This window comes from Bombina bombina, chromosome 10 (assembly GCF_027579735.1).
Source record: "Bombina bombina isolate aBomBom1 chromosome 10, aBomBom1.pri, whole genome shotgun sequence".
In the NCBI taxonomy this organism is placed as follows: Eukaryota; Metazoa; Chordata; class Amphibia; order Anura; family Bombinatoridae; genus Bombina; species Bombina bombina.
In genome coordinates, this window is record NC_069508.1 from 82,164,745 (window position 1) to 82,185,385 (window position 20,641).

The 20,641-nt window shown below is 38.2% G+C and overlaps 1 protein-coding gene across 1 annotated transcript in view; it reads left to right on the plus strand.

The window, feature by feature from the left end:
* Positions 1 to 20,641, plus strand: part of LOC128640804 (protein PRRC2C) — a 1,245,292-nt gene that overhangs the window by 975,077 nt on the left and 249,574 nt on the right. The window contains exon 18 of the mRNA XM_053693223.1: positions 6,690 to 6,794. Within this exon, the coding sequence (XP_053549198.1) occupies positions 6,690 to 6,794 (105 nt within the window). The remainder of the gene's footprint in view (positions 1 to 6,689; positions 6,795 to 20,641) is intronic.

Consider the following 20,641-nt stretch of genomic DNA (forward strand, 5'->3'; position numbering starts at 1 on the left):
TTTAGCCTGTACATGATTTTGTGAAAGCTCTTTAAATGAACATGGAGTAATTGTAATGCTCATTTAGGCCTTTGGGGTGTACGCAATTCATCAGATAGATCCATCTGGTTTCTATCTTTAGTAATGAATTCTCCAGATCTCCACCTCTTAGGCCTAATGATAATTTTGTACACCATAACATTTGTAGCTCTGAGGTTTTAGATTGGTGATGTTTCAAGAAATGTGAGGCTACGGAAGTAATTTTTCTTTCTTTCATCACATCGGTTGGTGCATTTCGAATATTACGAAGGTGTTCCATAATTCTTGTATGAAGTTTTCTGGTCGTCATACCTATGTAAGTCAAAGGACATGTACATTGAAGAGCATAAATAACTCCCATAGTATTGCAGCTTATATTTGATCTGATAGGATGTTGATTGCCAAATCTGTCGATAATAGTCTTTTCTCTTGTAAGATGTATCGAGTCCACGGATTCATCCTTACTTGTGGGATATTCTCCTTCCCTACAGGAAGTGGCCGAGAGAGCACCCACAGCAGAGCTGTACCGGTGTGTACTATTTACTCTCTGGCAGAAAAGGGATGAAGATTTCTGCAAGAAGGATGATGATCTTAGCACTTTGTAACTAACATCCACTGCCGTTCTCACAAGGCCTGAAGAGTATTGGAAAACTTCAGTTGGGAGAACAGTTTGCAGGCTAAGCTGCATATGAGGTATGTTCAGTCTATATTTTTCTAGACAGACTGTGTTAAATCTAGAAAAGGCTGGCAATATCCCCATGAGGGAAGGGTAAGCTGTATTCAGATACTTTAATAGGAATTTCAGCTTGCTTGAAGGGCTTATTAGTTACTGGTGACACTGTTAGGAAAAAACGTTTTGTTTTTTGATGCATTTATAACGTTTTTTGAAGGGACTAAAGGGGTCATTGTGGCTTGGTTTTGAGTTTTGTAACTCACATGGTTAATTAAGAGACACTCTGGTGTTTCTCTGATAGGCCTCAAAACATTGAGTGAGGTGGGAGGGGCCTATTTTCACGCCTCAGTTGCGCAGTTTCCTTTCCTCTGAGACATATCACTGCTTCTCCTGTCGTTTCTGCTGTGTTTGAGGGTTGTTAAATAAGTTTTTTTCCCCCACAAATCGTTCTGAAGGGCAGGTAGGAGTCACCGCAGAGCTGTGGCATGGTGCTGAAAGTCTTTTTTACTGGGTTTAACGTTTTTTAAATCCGTTTTTGCCATTAAAGAGTTAATTGTTTATCTGCATAGCTGTGCAAAGTTACTAAGCCTTTATAATGCTACTGTAAAAATTTTGTTAAGTTTACTGCTTTTTTACACTGTTTTGCAGAACTGGTGCAGCTTTTTTTCTCTTAAAGGCACAGTACCGTTTTATTTCTAAGTGTTTTTTACTTTGATTACAGTGTTTTCCAAGCTTGCTTGTTACATTACTAGCCTGTTTAACATGTCTGACACCTAGGAAAAGCCTTGTTTAATATGTTTGGAAGCCATTGTGGAACCCCCTCTTAGAATGTGTCCCAATTGTACTGATATGTCTATAAACTATAAAGAACATATATTAGCACTTAAAAATAGAGCAATAGATGATTCTCAGTCAGAAGTAAATGAGGGTTCGCCATCTAGCTCTCCCCAAGTGTCACAACCAGTAATGCCTGCACAAGTGACGCCAAGTACCTCTAGTGCGTCAAATTCTTTTACTTTACAAGACATGGCCACAGTTATGAATACAACCCTCACAGAGGTTTTATCTAAACTGCCTGGTTTACAAGGAAAGCGGGACAGCTTTGGGTTTAGAAAAAATGCTGAGCCGTCTGAGGCTTTAGTAGCCGTATCTGATATGCCCTCACAATGCTCTGAAGTAAGGGTGGGGGATTTTGTTATCTGAGGGAGAAATTTCTGATTCAGGAAAGACGCTTCCTCAGACAGACTCTGATATGACGGCCTTTAAATTTAAGCTTGAACACCTCTGCTTATTGCTCAGGGAGGTATTAGCGACTCTAGATGATTGTGACCCTATAGTGGTTCCAGAGAAATTGTGTAAAATGGATAAATACTTAGAGGTTCCTGTTTACACTGATGTTTTTCCAGTTCCTAAGAGGATTGTGAATATTATTACTAAGGAGTGGGATACGCCAGGTATTCCATTCTCTCCCCCTCCTGTTTTTAAGAAAATGTTTCCCATATCTGACACCATGCGGGACTCATGGCAGACAGTCCCTAAGGTGGAGGGAGCTATTTCTACTCTGTCTAAGCCTACAACTATACCTATCAAAGACAGTTGTGCTTTCAAAGATCCTATGGATAAAAAATTAGAGGGTCTCCTGAAGAAAATTTTTGTTCATCAGGATTTTTCTCTTCAACCTATTGCGTGCATTGTTCCTGTAACTACTGCAGCTGCTTTCTGGTTTGAGGCTCTAGAAGAGGCTCTTCAGATGGAGACTCCATTAGAGGAGATTATGGACAGAATCAAGGTCCTTAAGTTGGCTAATTCTTTTATTACAGATGCCGCTTTTCAACTGGCTAAATTAGCGGCAAAAAATTCAGGTTTTGCCATTTTAGCACGCAGGGCGTTATGGCTTAAGTCCTGGTCTGCTGATGTGTCATCCAAATCTAAACTTTTGAACATCCCTTTCAAAGGAAAGACCCTATTCGGGCCTGAAATGAAAGAGATTATTTCAGACATCACTGGAGGGAAAGGTCATGCCCTTCCTCAGGATAGATCTAATAAGATGAAGATCAAACAAAATAATTTTTGTTCCTTTCGGAACTTCAAGAGTGGTTCCGTTTCGGCTTCCTCTGCTGCAAAGCAAGAGGGGAATTTTGCCCAATCCAAGTCAGTCTGGAGACCTAACCAGGCTTGGAACAAGGGTAAACAGGCCAAGAAGCCTGCAGCTGCCTCTAAGACAGCATGAATGGCTAGCCCCTGATCCGGGACCGGATCTAGTAGGGGGCAGACTCTCTCTCTTCGCTCAGGCTTGGGCAAGAGATGTTCACGATCCCTGGGCTTTAGAAATTGTGTCCTAGGGATATCTTCTGGAATTCAAAGACTCCTTTCCACGGGGGAGATTTCATATTTCTTGATTGTCTGTAAACCAGACAAAGAGAAAGGCGTTCTTACGCTGTGTAGAAGATCTGCTCACCATGGGGGTGATCCGCCCAGTCCCAAAAGAGGAACAGGGACTAGGGTTCTACTCAAAACTGTTTGTGGTTCCCAAAAAAGAGGGAACTTTCAGACCAATCTTGGATCTCAAAATTCTAAACAAGTTCCTCAGGGTTCCATCATTCAAGATGGAGACCATTCGGACTATTCTGCCTCTGATCCAGGAAGGTCAATATATGACTACCGTGGACTTAAAGGATGCATATCTACACATCCCTATTCGCAGAAATCATCATCAATTTCTCAGATTTGCCTTTCTAAACAGGCATTACCAGTTTGTGGCTCTTCCCTTCGGGTTAGCCACGGCTCCAAGAATTTTCACAAAGGTGCTAGGGTCCCTTCTGGCGGTTCTAAGACCTCGGGGCATAGCAGTGGCGCCTTATCTAGACGACATCTTAATTCAGGCATCGACTTTTCAGCTAGCCAAGTCTCACACGGACATTGTGTTGGCTTTTCTGAGATCTCACGGGTGGAAGGTGAACATAAAAAAGAGTTCTCTCTTCCCTCTCACAAGAGTTTCCTTTCTGGGGACTCTGATAGATTTGGTAGAAATGAAAATATTTCTGACGGAAGTCAGAAAATCAAAACTCTTAACCACTTGCCGAACTCTTCATTCCATTCCTCGTCCATCTGTGGCTCAGTGTATGGAGGTAATCGGACTCATGGTAGCGGCAATGGACATAGTTCCTTTTGCCCGCTTACACCTCCAGAGACAACCACCAGAGAAGAGAATCTATGGTCTCCTGGTCCAGATGCAGTTGAGGAGATAAATCTGCATAATCCCTATTCCACTGTTTGAGCATGCATAGTTGCAGTGGTCTGCCACTGCAACTATGCATGCTCAAACAGTGGAATAGGGATTATGCAGATTTATCTCCTCAACTGCATCTGGACCAGGAGACCAGAGATTCTCTTCTCTGGTGGTTGTCTCAGGACCACCTGTCTCAGGGAATGTACTTCCACAGGCCAGAGTGGCTCATTGTAACGACAGATGCCAGCCTGCTAGGCTGGGGTGCAGTCTGGAACTCCCTGAAAGCACAGGGCTTATGGTCTCGGGAGGAATCTCTTCTTCCGATAAACATCCTAGAACTGAGAGCGATATTTAAGGCACTTCAGGCATGGCCTCAGCTTGCTGCAGCCAAATTCATCAGGTTTCAGTCAGACAACATCACGACTGTAGTTTATATCAATCATCACGGAGGAACAAGGAGTTCTCTAGCGATGATGGAGGTAACCAAGATAATCCGATGGGCAGAGGATCACTCTTGCCATCTCTCAGCAATCCATATTCCAGTAGTAGAGAACTGGGAGGCGGATTTTCTAAGTCGTCAGACTTTTCATCCGGGGGAGTGGGAACTCCATCCGGAGGTATTTGCTCAGCTGATTCAGCTATGGGGCACACCAGAATTGGATCTGATGGCGTCGCATCAGAATGCCAAACTTCCTTGTTACGGGTCCAGGTCCCGGGATCCCAAGGCGGTACTGATAGATGCTCTAGCAGTTCCTTGGTCCTTCAATCTGGCCTACGTATTTCCACCGCTTCCTCTTCTTCCACGTCTGGTTGCCAGAATCAAGCAGGAGAGAGCTTCTGTGATTCTGATAGCACCTGCGTGGCCACGCAGGACTTGGTATGCAGACCTAGTGGGCATGTCCTCGGTTCCACTGTGGACCCTGCCAATGAGGCGGGACCTTCTAATCCAAGGTCCGTTCTCACATGCAAATCTAGTTTCTCTGCGTCTGACTGCTTGGAGATTGAACGCCTAGTTCTATCAAAGCGTGGGTTCTCTGAGTTGGTCATTGATACCCTGATTCAGGCTAGAAAGCCTGTCACCAGGAAGATCTATCATAAGATTTGCCGCAAATATCTTTATTGGTGTGAATCCAAGGGTTACTCGTGGAGGATTCCTAGAATATTGTCTTTTCTCCAAGAGGGTTTGGAGAAGGGATTATCAGCTAGTTCTCTAAAAGGACAAATATCTGCTTTGTCTATTCTACTACACAAACGTCTGGCAGATGTCCCAGACGTTCAAACGTTTAGTCAGGCTTTGGTCAGAATTAAGCCTGTATTTAAGCCTGCTGCTCCGCCTTGGAGCCTAAACTTATTCCTTAGAGTTCTTCAAGGGGTTCCGTTTGAACCTATGCATTCCATAGATATTAAATTTCTATCTTGGAAAGTTTTGTTCTTAGTTGCTATCTCTTCGGCTCGAAGAGTTTCTCAGCCATCTGCTTTACAGTGTGATTCCCCTTATCTTATTTTCCATTCAGATAAGGTGGTTTTGCGTACCAAACCTGGTTTTCTTCCTAAGGTTGTTTCTAATAAGAATATCAATCAAGAGATTGTTGTTCCTTCTCTGTGTCCTAATCCTTCATCAAAGAAGGAACGTCTGTTGCACAATCTTGATGTGGTTCGTGCTTTAAAGTTCTACTTACAAGCAACCAAAGATTTCCGTCAAACATCTTCATTGTTGTTTATTCTGGTAAGCGGAGAGGCCAAAAGGCTACGGCTACCTCTCTTTCCTTTTGGCTGAAAAGCATCATCCGTTTGGCCTATGAGACTGCTGGACAGCAGCCTCCTGAAAGAATTACTGCTCATTCTACTACAGCTGTGGCTTCCACATGGGCTTTTAAAAATGAGGCTTCTGTTGAACAGATTTGTAAGGCGGCGACTTGGTCTTCGCTTCATACTTTTTCCAAATTTTACAAATTTGATACTTTTGCTTCTTCGGAGTCTATTTTTGGGAGAAAGGTTCTACAAGCAGTGGTGCCTTCCGTTTAAGGTCCCTGTCTTGTCCCTCCCTTCATCCGTGTCCTATAGCTTTGGTATTGGTATACCACAAGTAAGGATGAATCCGTTGACTCGATACATCTTACAAGAGAAAACATAATTTATGCTTACCTGATAAATTTATTTCTCTTGTGATGTATCGAGTACACGGCCCGCCCTGTTTATTACAACATGCATATATATTTTTATTTTTTAAACTTTCAGTCACCACTGCACCCTATGGTTTCTCCTTTTTCTTCCTAGCCTTTGGTTGAATGACTGGGGGGTGGAGCTAAGGGGGGAGCTATATAGAGAGGTCTGCTGTGGGTGCTCTCTCTGCCACTTCCTGTAGGGAAGGAGAATATCCCACAAGTAAGGATGAATCCGTGGACTCGATACATCACAAGAGAAATATATATATATATAGGTAAGCATAAATTATGTTTTTCTTCTTGATCATATGACTACATGTGGAGCAACTGCCACAGGGGAATGAACCTGTTTCAGTGATTTTACGTTGGTATTTAAGCCTTTGGCTGGGTGTCTTTGCCTCCTCCTGGTGGCCAGGTTCAATATTTCCCAAAAGTAAGGAATGCAGCTGTGGAATCTTCCCATACAGATGGAAATTAAATTATCAGGTAAGCATAATTTATGTTTTTTTATGTGTTTATGTTGGTAAAATGGCACCAGTAGACTTGCTTGACACACGGTTACACGCATATATATATATATATATATATATATCTTTTTCTCTAGACACGTCAAGGTTTGGGGCAGCAAAACCTTTACTCAGGGCAGGTCCAGCAGACTAATCAAGCCAACTTTTACAACACAGCTCAGTCTCCTACAGCTCTTCAGCAAGTGAGTATAAGATTTACGATCAAATTGTTTGGTCTGAATAGTGTATTTTTCTAAGGCTTTATATTTTTAAATGCTATATCTATCTTTCTCTCTCTTCTCTATCTATGTCTCTGTGTGTATATGTATATGTATATATATATATATATATATGTATATATATATGTATATATATATGTATATATATATATATTAGTCGTATGCAAAAGTTTAGGCACCCCTGACGATTTCCCTGATTTTCATTTATAAATAATTGGGTGTTTGGATCAGCAATTTCATTTTGGTCTATCAAATAACTGAAGGACACAGTAATATTTCAGAAGAGAAATGAGGTTTATTGGAATAACAGAAAATGTGCAATATGCATCAGAACAAAATTAGACAGGTGCATAAATTTGGGCACCCTTGTCATTTTCTTGATTTGAATACCTGTAACTACCTAGCACTGATTAATTGGAACACACAATTGGTTGGTGAGCCCATTAAGCCTTAAACTTCATAGACAGGTGCATCCAATCATGAGAAAAAGTATTTAAGGTTGCCAATTGCAAGTTGTTGACTCCTCTGAAGAGTGGTAACATGGGGGCATCAAAACAACTCTTAAATTACCTGAAAACAAAGATTGTTCAACAATATGGTTTAGGGGAAGGCTACAAAAAGCTATTGCAGAGATTTAATCGGTCAGTGTCCACTGTGAGGAACATAGTGAGGAAATGGAAGACCACAGATACAGTTCTTGTTGAGGCCAGAATTGGCAGGCCAAGTAATATATCGGAAAGGCAAAGGATGGTGAAAACGGTCAAAAATAGCCCACCGGCCCCCTCCAAAGACCTACAACATTATCTTGTTGCAGATGGTGTCACTGTGCATCTTTCAACAATTCAGCGCACTTTGCACAAGGAGAAGCTGTATGGGAGAGTGATGCGGAAGAAGCCTTTTCTGCACACACACCACAAATTGAGTCGCTTGAGGTATGTAAACGCACATTTGGACAAGCCAGCTTCATTTTGGAAGAAGGTGCTGTGGACTGATGAAACAAAGATTGAGTTTCTTTCATGTAATTGGCAAGAGTCCAAGAGCTAGTGACATATGGGATATACAATCCTACCAGGAGGGGCAAAGTTTCCCAAACCTCAAAATGCCTATAAATACACTCCTCACCACACCCACAATTCAGTTTTATAAACTTTTAGAAGAAAGTTTTGATAGAACCCACCAGCGCCTGCCAGAGGCTGAAAACCCAAAAAAATGGAAATAATATATGGTAAAAAAAACGTAGAATTTATTTGTTTTTAAATAAAAATATAATTATGTATATAATATAGTCTAAAACTCGTTCGTTTACTTGGTATAAAAAGTATGAAATATGTTTCAATCTAAATGCCCAAATTTCAAGCAAATGCAGGTTGGCCAACCTTGGTTAAAAACTATATCACTTATATAAAACAATCTAAAACGTCAAACAATGACTCAAATATTTAACTCAATTATGCATTAGCAAGGATAATATGGATATTCAACAGTATCTATTTTGCATTAGAATCACTTTCACTGTAATAGTGAGTTTCCTTTATCGCTGTAATGATGGATATCCTTTTACATTAAAATGGTAAATTTCGTTTGCAAATTTTGCAAGTTTTTGTCACAAAAACTTCTTTACACACAAATGTTTGTTCCTGCAGAAACTATAGCAATAGTTTTAACGGCACACAAAAAATAAAAACTTGTTCAGAGCTTATAGTAGGTACCTGGAGTCCGTAGACAAGTGCACTTGTTAGTTGGTTATTTGGTGTAAATGGATACAAAGTTCCGTTAGCAATGTGTGATCCTCGCCGGTTCTAGAGCCGTCTGTGTTCTTTCGGCGTTCTCCCGCTGTGCGAGAAGAGACCGCGCCTTCTCCAGAAGGGGCTCTGATTGGCTCACTTGTTTGGGGGAGTTGTGGCTCTGTTGGTAATTGACGGCTCTGCGGCTGTATTCCCTCGTCGATCTATTTGTTTCTGTATGGAGTTGTAAGCAACGCATTTCCGCTGAACCTAATCAGCCTTTCTCAAGCTAACTCTCCATACTGTTAGAGCTGTTTAAATAGCCATATCTTGCCTCTTATAGGCTCATTCTAATTGACTGTTAATTTGTAGGTCGTTTACATATGTCAGAAAAATAGTGTGTATAAACTTGGAGCTATCAATGTTAAAAACTACTCCTGATACATGTTTTATATACAAATCCCTCTAGATTATGCTCGCAGTGCCTTTTATTAAAAATTGGGCATTTTGATCAATTAAATATATTCAAAAATCAAATTTCAAATTGTATTGCCGGATATTTAGCATTTGTACATATAGTGGACTTATTATTTTTATAGAAATATTTCAAGGTTTTATGATACCCACAGTTATTAATAATTTGTATTTAGAGAGTACACAATTGTAGTGGGGGTTCTTTACAAGGAAAAATTAGTATAGATAGTTTATTCCTTCATATCCGTTTATTTTTAATTTCACCAAGGCAGATTTTATATACCCTATTCTAAACCAAAGGGAGATATTACAGATATGTAACTAATAGTCATATTAAATATTTAGGAATTTAAGAAGCAATTTAAACTAAAGTCTTGGTTTAACCCTTTCGGTTTTAGTGTTTGAAGTTCGAAGATCCACTTGGCCTCTTTTTGTAATAATGTATGTGATAAATTGCCTCCCCTCTTTTTCTCATTTAGTTTGGTTATTACTGTAAAGCTGAAATATTTCAAGTTGTTATTACAACATGTTCTAAAATTTTTGGCAACTGGAAGATCTTTGTTCCTCTCATTTTCTGAATTTTCAATAGAGTTCAGATGTTCTCTTATTCTCTCTCTTACTGTTCTTTCCGTCTCCCCTATATATTGTTTTTTTCTTTAGAATCTCAGACTGAGTCTCATAGTCTTCTGCTTCTTTACAATTTCTTTTTAAGCGCAGGAATTGGCCTCTTGGGATATTACCGTTCCATTTTTGAAGGTGACAACTAGTTTCGTGGATAAAATTGTTGGAATCTACTTCTTTAAAGAACGTTTTCGTCGTTAGGACATTATTTGTTATGTATATTTCCAAATCTAAGTAGTGAACTTGTACTTTGCTAATGTCTGCTGTAAATTTCAAATTTAGATTATTAATATTCATACTCTCAAGACAGTCTTGTAGATCTTATGAATTCCCTTTCCAGATAAAAAACAGATCATCTATAAACCTCTTATAGATGATTATGTTCTTTCTATAGGGACTTTGATTGAGAAATTGTGTTTCCCAATGACCCATGAACAGATTTGCGTAGCTAGGGGCAAATTTTGTGCCCATAGATGTGCCGCAAATCTGTTCATAATGGGTTAGGATGAACCTAATACTATCAAGTAGGAACTCTTTGTTCTTTCCTAATTATAGGGTCCTGTTTAAGATAATGTTCAATAGAATTAATTCCATCCTCATGTCTTATTGATGTGTAAAGTGATTGGACATCGCATGTAACTAAAATATATTCATCTGACCATTTAAATTCTTCTAATAATACTAAGAGACTTGTTGAGTCTCTTAGATAGGAATCCAACATAATGACATATTTTTGCAGGTGCTTATCAATATATGCTGACAGGTTTGCTGTTAGTGAATCTATCCCCGCTATAATCGGTCTTCCAGGTGGTTTAGATATCGATTTATGGATTTTTGGTAAGGCATAAAGTACTGGCATAATCGGAAATTGTGGGAGTAAGAAGTCATATTCTTTATTGTTTATGATGCCTACTTCTAAGGCTTTGTCTAGATGTTTTAGAAACATTTTATATATTCCTGTTGCGTTACATCTCAATTTTTTATAGGTATTTACATCATTGATTAGTTCGTTTACCATATCTCTGTACATTTCTCTGTCTAGAATAACAATTCCCCCACCTTTATCCGCTGGCTTTATCACCACCTCTTTGTTTAATTCTAATTCCTTAATTAATGTTTTTTGCTTTAACGAGATGTTATGTTTAATTTTTTTGTCTTGTTTGATGTTACTTATATCTTCTAATACTAATTTCTCAAACACTTCTATATAAGAACCTTTCTCTTGATTAGGGTAGAAATTCGATTTTCTTTTAAGTCCTGAGTGTATATATTCACTAGTGCTAGCGGGTACATGGTTCAATATCTGGTGGGGTTGGATTTAGACTTCTTTCATATGCTGACTTTAAGAAATATTTTTTGAGAGTTAGGTTCCGAATAAATTTACTAGCGTCTATAAATGACTCAAATTTATTCAATTTTCTTATTGGTGCGAATGATAGCCCTTTATTTAAAATTTCTATATGTTTGGTTTCTAGCTTAAGCTTACTTAAATTAAATATACAATTTTGTACTATCTCATTCTTTTCACCTTTTGTATGTGTCTGTGCGCTCCTTCTATTTTTTTCTCTGTAACCCTCGTCCTCGTTGACCTCTTCTTCTGAGAGGTTTCTTTTTCTTCGATTGCTTTGATGATGTTGGCCTACCCCTAAAAAACGTGGTTCAGAACATTCCACTTGATTTTGTTACATGTTATGTGATTTGTCATATTCTGGTTGGTTTTCTAAAGGTCTGAACCTATTGTAAGTGTGTATTCTTCATTCATCTTTATTAACCCTTTCATCTTTCATCAAATTCCCTGTTTTATAGGAGTTATTACCAGATTTGTAAATGTCATTCCTGTTTCTATAGTTATTATGTTGATAGGAATTATTCCTAGAGGAATTTGAGTATTCATAGTTTCTAGTGTAGTCAGAGTTTCTTTTATTGTAGTGATTATTCCTATAATTAACCGTCTGCCTTTCTGGTCGAAAATTAAATCTATTCTCTCTACTGCCATCTTGGGCGTTGTTATGGGAGTAGTAGGAATTTTGGGTATCTGATTTATTATAACTATAATTTTGTGAATCCCTTCTATCTTCTTCATACCTCATCTCTCTTTGAACATGCCTTTTAGTTCCCTCTTTACTTAAATTATGTTTATTGATATTCAAATTTTCTTCTTTAGATGGAATCACCTTTTGGGTGTGTGTTTCTGATAACTTAATCTTTTTTTCCCTTCTCCATTTGTGACTTATATAAGCCTCACTATTGGGGTTTTTCTCATTATCTTCATATTCTTCTCTGTCTCTCTCAAATTTATTAAGTTTAATTTTTATGAGTTCATCTTTTGTCTCTTTCATTAATTTTTTCATAGATTCCTCTCCTTATATTCATCTAAGTCTTTAAATTCCACTAGTTTAGATTCAAGATCATTAATTTCATTACCTATTTCTAGGAGAAGTTCTTCCCTGTAATCTTTAATTAATGTCATTAATTTAGCAGAGGCTTTTTCTAATATTTCATTCCACTTTCTCTTAAAGTCCTCTGAGTCAGTTTTAAAGGAGCATTCTTTTTTAATACGTAGGCCTAGGGGGACCCTTTTGGCTCTAAGATATTCATTGATAAAAATGCATTCGGTTTTATGCCTGATTTCTAGAATTAGTCTTTTCTCTAGTTTGTCCATATATTCCTTTATTTTTTGTTTATCCTTTGTGTTTACTGGCAAAGTGTTTTTATTTTTGTTTTTTTCTTTTTCAAATATGTTATGGATATTATCATATAAGGATGATCTTAATTCGAATATATCTGTTTTGTTCGATTTTTTACAAGCTTTACAATTGTGACTATTCTCTATTTCATTAGTCAGTGATTCTGTATTCACACTAGTACTTTCCATTTCTGCAGCTTAACTTTAAATAGAGGAAAGAGTACAGTTATATGACAGTCGATATTTATAGACAGCGCAAAAATTAGGGTATATACTAGTGAGTCCAAAGGGGTTTTCCTCAATACCCCCAGGGATTAACTAATAGAAGAAAGTTTTGATAGAACCCACCGGCGCCTGCCAGAGGCTGAAAACCCAATAAAATGGAAACAATATATGGTAAAAAAAAGTCGTAGAATTTATTAGTTTTTAAATAAAAATATAATTATGTATATAATATAGTCTAAAACTCGTTTGTTTACTTGGTATAATTGTAAAGAAGCAGAAGACTATGAGACTCGGTCAGAGATTCTAAAGAAAAAAATTTATTGACAGGGGTTACTCAGAAAATAAAATATAAAAGGAAAGAGTGAAGGTTAAAGAAGTAGATAGAAAAGACATATTACAATATAAACCCATAAAAACTTCACCAGTCAATGCACCTAATGAAGAAATTTTTCTGCCTTTCATAACTGAGTACAGTGAAGATAGGCTAATATTGGAAAAAATAATTAAATCCCATTGGAAAGTTCTAAAATCAGATCCCCATCTAGGGGAAAAACTTCCAGATTTTCCGAAATTCGTATATAAAAAGACAAAGAATTTAAAAAGCAAACTGGCACCTACTTATAAACAAAATAATTGTAATACCACCAGAGGAGTGCTAGGGGATAAGCTGCAAGGTTTCTACCCTTGCATAACTTGCAAGGAGTGTAAATATGCTAATAAAACTAAAACCTTTATATCCACTAACAGAAATAGGGAATATCAAATAAACTATTAGATGTGTGGATATTAATGTTATTTACCTAATAACATGTAAAAAATGTGGAAAACAATATATAGGGGAGACGGAAAGAACAGTAAGAGAGAGAATAAGAGAACATCTGAACTCTATTGAAAACTCAGAAAAAGAGAGGAACAAAGATCTTCCGGTAGCCAAACATTTTAGAACATGTAGTAATAACAACTTGAAATATTTCAGCTTTACAGTAATAACCAAACTAAATGAGAAAAAGAGAGGAGGTAATTTATCACATACATTATTACAAAAAGAGGCCAAGTGGATCTTCGAACTTCAAACACTAAAACCGAAAGGGTTAAACCAAGACTTTAGTTTAAATTGCTTCTTAAATTCCTAAATATTTAATATGACTATTAGTTACATATCTGTAATATCTCCCTTTGGTTTAGAATAGGGTATATAAAATCTGCCTTGGTGAAATTAAAAATAAACGGATATGAAGGAATAAACTATCTATACTAATTTCTTTCATGTAATTAACAAGAGTCCATGAGCTAGTGACGTATGGGATATACATTCCTACCAGGAGGGGCAAAGTTTCCCAAACCTTAAAATGCCTATAAATACACCCCTCACCACACCCACAAATCAGTTTTACAAACTTTGCCTCCAAGGGAGGTGGTGAAGTAAGTTTGTGCTAGATTCTACGTTGATATGCGCTCCGCAGCAAGTTGGAGCCCGGTTTTCCTCTCAGCGTGCAGTGAATGTCAGAGGGATGTGAAGAGAGTATTGCCTATTGAATGCAGTGATCTCCTTCTACGGGGTCTATTTCATAAGGTTCTCTGTTATCGGTCGTAGAGATTCATCTCTTACCTCCCTTTTCAGATCGACGATATACTCTTATATTTACCATTTCCTCTACTGATTCTCGTTTCAGTACTGGTTTGGCTTTCTACAAACATGTAGATGAGTGTCCTGGGGTAAGTAAGTCTTATTTTCTGTGACACTCTAAGCTATGGTTGGGCACTTTATTTATAAAGTTCTAAATATATGTATTCAAACATTTATTTGCCTTGACTCAGAATGTTCAACTTTCCTTATTTCCAGACAGTCAGTTTCATATTTGGGATTATGCTTTAAATTATCATATTTTTTCTTACCTCAAAAATTTGACTTTTTTCCCTGTGGGCTGTTAGGCTCGCGGGGGCTGAAAATGCTTCATTTTATTGCGTCATTCTTGGTGCGGACTTTTTTGGCGCAAAAATTCTTTTCCGTTTCCGGCGTCATACGTGTCGCCGGAAGTTGCGTCATTTTTGACGTTATTTTGCGCCAAAGATGTCGGCGTTCCGGATGTGGCGTCATTTTTGGCGCCAAAAGCATTTAGGCGCCAAATAATGTGGGCGTCTTATTTGGCGCCAAAAAATATGGGCGTCGCTTTTGTCTCCACATTATTTCAGTCTCATTTTTCATTTGCTTCTGGTTGCTAGAAGCTTGATGTTTGGCATTTTTTTCCCATTCCTGAAACTGTCTTATAAGGAATTTGATCTATTTTGCTTTATATGTTGTTTTTTCTCTTACATATTGCAAGATGTCTCACGTTGCATCTGAGCCAGAAGATACTACAGGAAAACCACTGCCTGCTGGATCTACCAAAGCTAAGTGTATCTGCTGTAAACTTTTGGTAGCTATTCCTCCAGCTGTTGTTTGTAATAATTGTCATGACAAACTTGTTAAAGCAGATAATATTTCCTTTAGTGATGTACCATTGCCTGTTGCAGTTCCCTCAACATCTAAGGTGCAGAATGTTCCTGATAACATAAGAGATTTTGTTTCTGAATCCATAAAGAAGGCTTTGTCTGTTATTTCTCCTTCTAGTAAACGTAAAAAGTCTTTTAAATCTTCTCTCTCTACAGATGAATTTTTAAATGAACACCATCATTCTGATTCTTTGGACTCTTCTGGTTCAGAGGATTCTATCTCAGAGATTGATGCTGATAAATCTTCATATTTATTTAAGATGGAATTTATTCGCTCTTTACTTAAAGAAGTACTAATTGCTTTAGAAATAGAGGATTCTAGTCCTCTTGATACGAATTCTATACGTTTGGATAAGGTTTTTAAAGCTCCTGCGGTTATTCCAGAAGTCTTTCCTGTTCCTAATGCTATTTCTGCAGTAATTGCTAAGGAATGGGATAAATTGGGTAATTCATTTACTCCTTCTAAACGTTTTAAGCAATTATATCCTGTTCCGCCTGACAGGTTAGAATTTTGGGACAAAATCCCTAAAGTTGATGGGGCTATTTCTACCCTTGCTAAACGTACTACCATTCCTACGTCAGATGGTACCTCGTTTAAGGATCCTTTAGATAGAAAAATTGAATCTTTTCTAAAAAAAGCTTATCTATGTTCAGGTAATCTTCTTAGACCTGCTATATCATTGGCTGATGTTGCTGCAGCTTCAACTTTTTGGTTGGAAACTCTAGCGCAACAAGTAACAAATCGTGATTCTCATGATATTATTATTCTTCTCCAGCATGCTAATAATTTCATCTGTGATGCCATTTTTGATATTATTAGAGTTGATGTTAGATTTATGTCTCTGGCTATCTTAGCCAGAAGAGCTTTATGGCTTAAGACCTGGAATGCTGATATGGCTTCTAAATCAACTCTACTTTCCATTTCTTTCCAGGGAAACAAATTATTTGGTTCTCAGTTGGATTCTATTATTTCAACTGTTACTGGTGGGAAAGGAACTTTTTTACCACAGGATAAAAAGTCTAAAGGTAAAAACAGGGCTAACAATCGTTTTCGTTCCTTTCGTTTCAACAAAGAACAAAAGCCTGATCCTTCGTCCTCAGGAGCAGTTTCAGTTTGGAAACCATCGCCAGTCTGGAATAAATCCAAGCCTGCTAGAAAGGCAAAGCCTGCTTCTAAGTTCACATGAAGGTACGGCCCTCATTCCAGTTCAGCTGGTAGGGGGCAGGTTACGTTTTTTCAAAGAAATTTGGATCAATTCTGTTCACAATCTTTGGATTCAGAACATTGTTTCAGAAGGGTACAGAATTGGTTTCAAGATGAGACCTCCTGCAAAGAGATTTTTTCTTTCCCATGTCCCAGTAAATCCAGTGAAAGCTCAAGCATTTCTGAATTGTGTTTCAGATCTAGAGTTGGCTGGAGTAATTATGCCAGTTCCAGTTCCGGAACAGGGGATGGGGTTTTATTCAAATCTCTTCATTGTACCAAAGAAGGAGAATTCCTTCAGACCAGTTCTGGATCTAAAATTATTGAATCGTTATGTAAGGATACCAACGTTCAAGATGGTAACTGTAAGGACTATATTGCCTTTTGTTCAGCAAGGGAATTATATGTCCACAATAGATTTACAGGATGCATATCTGCATATTCCGATTCATCCAGATCATTATCAGTTCCTGAGATTCTCTTTTCTAGACAAGCATTACCAATTTGTGGCTCTACCGTTTGGCCTTGCTACAGCTCCAAGAATTTTCACAAAGATTCTCGGTGCCCTTCTGTCTGTAATCAGAGAACAGGGTATTGTGGTATTTCCTTATTTGGACGATATCTTGGTACTTGCTCAGTCTTTACATTTAGCAGAGTCTCATACGAATCGACTTGTGTTGTTTCTTCAAGATCATGGTTGGAGGATCAATTTACCAAAAAGTTCTTTGATTCCTCAAACAAGGGTAACCTTTCTGGGTTTCCAGATAGATTCAGTGTCCATGACTCTGTCTTTAACAGACAAGAGACGTCTAAAATTGATTACAGCCTGTCGAAACCTTCAGTCTCAATCATTCCCTTCGGTAGCCTTATGCATGGAAATTCTAGGTCTTATGACTGCTGCATCGGACGCGATCCCCTTTGCTCGTTTTCACATGCGACCTCTTCAGCTCTGTATGCTGAATCAATGGTGCAGGGATTACACGAAGATAAATCAATTAATATCTTTAAAACCGATTGTTCGGCACTCTCTAACGTGGTGGACAGATCACCTTCGTTTAATTCAGGGGGCTTCTTTTGTTCTTCCGACCTGGACTGTAATTTCAACAGATGCAAGTCTCACAGGTTGGGGAGCTGTGTGGGGATCTCTGACGGCACAAGGAGTTTGGGAATCTCAGGAGGTGAGATTACCGATCAATATCTTGGAACTCCGTGCAGTTTTCAGAGCTCTTCAGTTTTGGCCTCTTCTGAAGAGAGAATCGTTCATTTGTTTTCAGACAGACAATGTCACAACTGTGGCATACATCAATCATCAAGGAGGGACTCACAGTCCTCTGGCTATGAAAGAAGTATCTCGAATTTTGGTTTGGGCGGAATCCAGCTCCTGTCTAATCTCTGCGGTTCATATCCCAGGTGTAGACAATTGGGAAGCGGATTATCTCAGTCGCCAAACGTTGCATCCGGGCGAATGGTCTCTTCACCCAGAGGTATTTCTTCAGATTGTTCAAATGTGGGGGCTCCCAGAGATAGATCTGATGGCCTCTCATCTAAACAAGAAACTTCCCAGGTATCTGTCCAGATCCCGGGATCCTCAGGCGGAGGCAGTGGATGCATTATCACTTCCTTGGAAGTATCATCCTGCCTATATCTTTCCGCCTCTAGTTCTTCTTCCAAGAGTAATCTCCAAGATTCTGAGGGAATGCTCGTTTGTTCTGCTAATAGCTCCGGCATGGCCTCACAGGTTTTGGTATGCGGATCTTGTCCGGATGGCATCTTGCCAACCATGGACTCTTCCGTTAAGACCAGACCTTCTGTCACAAGGTCCTTTTTTCCATCCGGATCTGAAATCCTTAAATTTAAAGGTATGGAGATTGAACGCTTGATTCTTGGTCATAGAGGTTTCTCTGACTCCGTGATTAATACTATGTTACAGGCTCGTAAATCTGTATCTCGAGAGATATATTATAGAGTCTGGAAGACTTATATTTCTTGGTGTCTTTCTCATCATTTTTCTTGGCATTCTTTTAGAATACCGAGAATTTTACAGTTTCTTCAGGATGGTTTAGATAAGGGTTTGTCCGCGAGTTCTTTGAAAGGACAAATCTCCGCTCTTTCTGTTCTTTTTCACAGTAAGATTGCTATTCTTCCTGATATTCATTGTTTTGTACAAGCTTTGGTTCGTATAAAACCTGTCATTAAGTCAATTTCTCCTCCTTGGAGTTTGAATTTGGTTCTGGGAGCTCTTCAAGCTCCTCCGTTTGAACCTATGCATTCATTGGACATTAAATTACTTTCTTGGAAAGTTTTGTTCCTTTTGGCCATCTCTTCTGCTAGAAGAGTTTCTGAATTATCTGCTCTTTCGTGTGAGTCTCCTTTTCTGATTTTTCATCAGGATAAGGCGGTGTTGCGAACTTCTTTTGAATTTTTACCTAAAGTTGTGAATTCCAACAACATTAGTAGAGAAATTGTGGTTCCTTCATTATGTCCTAATCCTAAGAATTCTAAGGAGAAATCATTGCATTCTTTGGATGTTGTTAGAGCTTTGAAATATTATGTTGAAGCTACGAAATCTTTCCGTAAGACTTCTAGTCTATTTGTTATCTTTTCCGGTTCTAGGAAAGGCCAGAAAGCTTCTGCCATTTCTTTGGCATCTTGGTTGAAATCTTTAATTCATCTTGCCTATGTTGAGTCGGGTAAAATTCCGCCTCAGAGAATTACAGCTCATTCTACTAGGTCAGTATCTACTTCCTGGGCGTTTAGGAATGAAGCTTCGGTTGACCAGATCTGCAAAGCAGCAACTTGGTCCTCTTTGCATACTTTTACTAAATTCTACCATTTTGATGTATTTTCTTCTTCTGAAGCAGTTTTTGGTAGAAAAGTTCTTCAGGCAGCGGTTTCAGTTTGAATCTTCTGCTTATGTTTTTTGTTAAACTTTATTTTGGGTGTGGATTATTTTCAGCAGGAATTGGCTGTCTTTATTTTATCCCTCCCTCTCTAGTGACTCTTGTGTGGAAAGATCCACATCTTGGGTAGTCATTATCCCATACGTCACTAGCTCATGGACTCTTGTTAATTACATGAAAGAAAACATAATTTATGTAAGAACTTACCTGATAAATTCATTTCTTTCATATTAACAAGAGTCCATGAAGCCCACCCTTTTTTGTGGTGGTTATGATTTTTTTTTTGTATAAAGCACAATTATTCCAATTCCTTATTTTATATGCTTCGCACTTTTTTTCTTATCACCCCACTTCTTGGCTATTCGTTAAACTGATTTGTGGGTGTGGTGAGGGGTGTATTTATAGGCATTTTAAGGTTTGGGAAACTTTGCCCCTCCTGGTAGGAATGTATATCCCATACGTCACTAGCTCATGGACTCTTGTTAATATGAAAGAAATGAATTTATCAGGTAAGTTCTTACATAAATTATGTTTTTTCCTTGTAAAGAACCCCCACTACAATTGTGTACTCTCTAAATACAAATTATTAATAACTGTGGGTATCATAAAACCTTGAAATATTTCTATAAAAATGATAAGTCCACTATATGTACAAATGCTAAATATCCCGCGATACAATTTGAAATTTGATTTTTGAATATGTTTAATTGAGGGATTTGTATATAAAACATGTATCAGGAGTAGTTTTTAACATTGATAGCTCCAAGTTTATACACACTATTTTTCTGACAAATGTAAACGACCTACAAATTAACAGTCAATTAGAATGAGCCTATAGGAGGCAAGATATGGCTATTTAAACAGCTCTAACAGTATGGAGAGTTAGCTTGAGAAAGGCTGATTAGGTTCAGCGGAAATGCGTTGCTTACAACTCCATACAGAAACAAATAGATCGACGAGGGAATACAGCCGCAGAGCCGTCAATTACCAACAGAGCCACAACTCCCCCAAACAAGTGAGCCAATCAGAGCCCCTTCTGGAGAAGGCGCGGTCTCTTCTCGCACAGCGGGAGAACGCCGAAAGAACACAGACGGCTCCAGAACCGGCGAGGATCACACATTGCTAACGGAACTTTGTATCCATTTACACCAAATAACCAACTAACAAGTGCACTTGTCTACGGACTCCAGGTACCTACTATAAGCTCTGAACAAGTTTTTATTTTTTGTGTGCCGTTAAAACTATTGCTATAGTTTCTGCAGGAACAAACATTTGTGTGTAAAGAAGTTTTTGCGACAAAAACTTGCGAAATTTACCATTTTAATGTAAAAGGATATCTATCATTACAGCGATAAAGGAAACTCACTATTACAGTGAAAGTGATTCTATGCAAAATAGATACTGTTGAATATCCATATTATCCTTGCTAATGCATAATTGAGTTAAATATTTGAGTCATTGTTTGACGTTTTAGATTGTTTTAT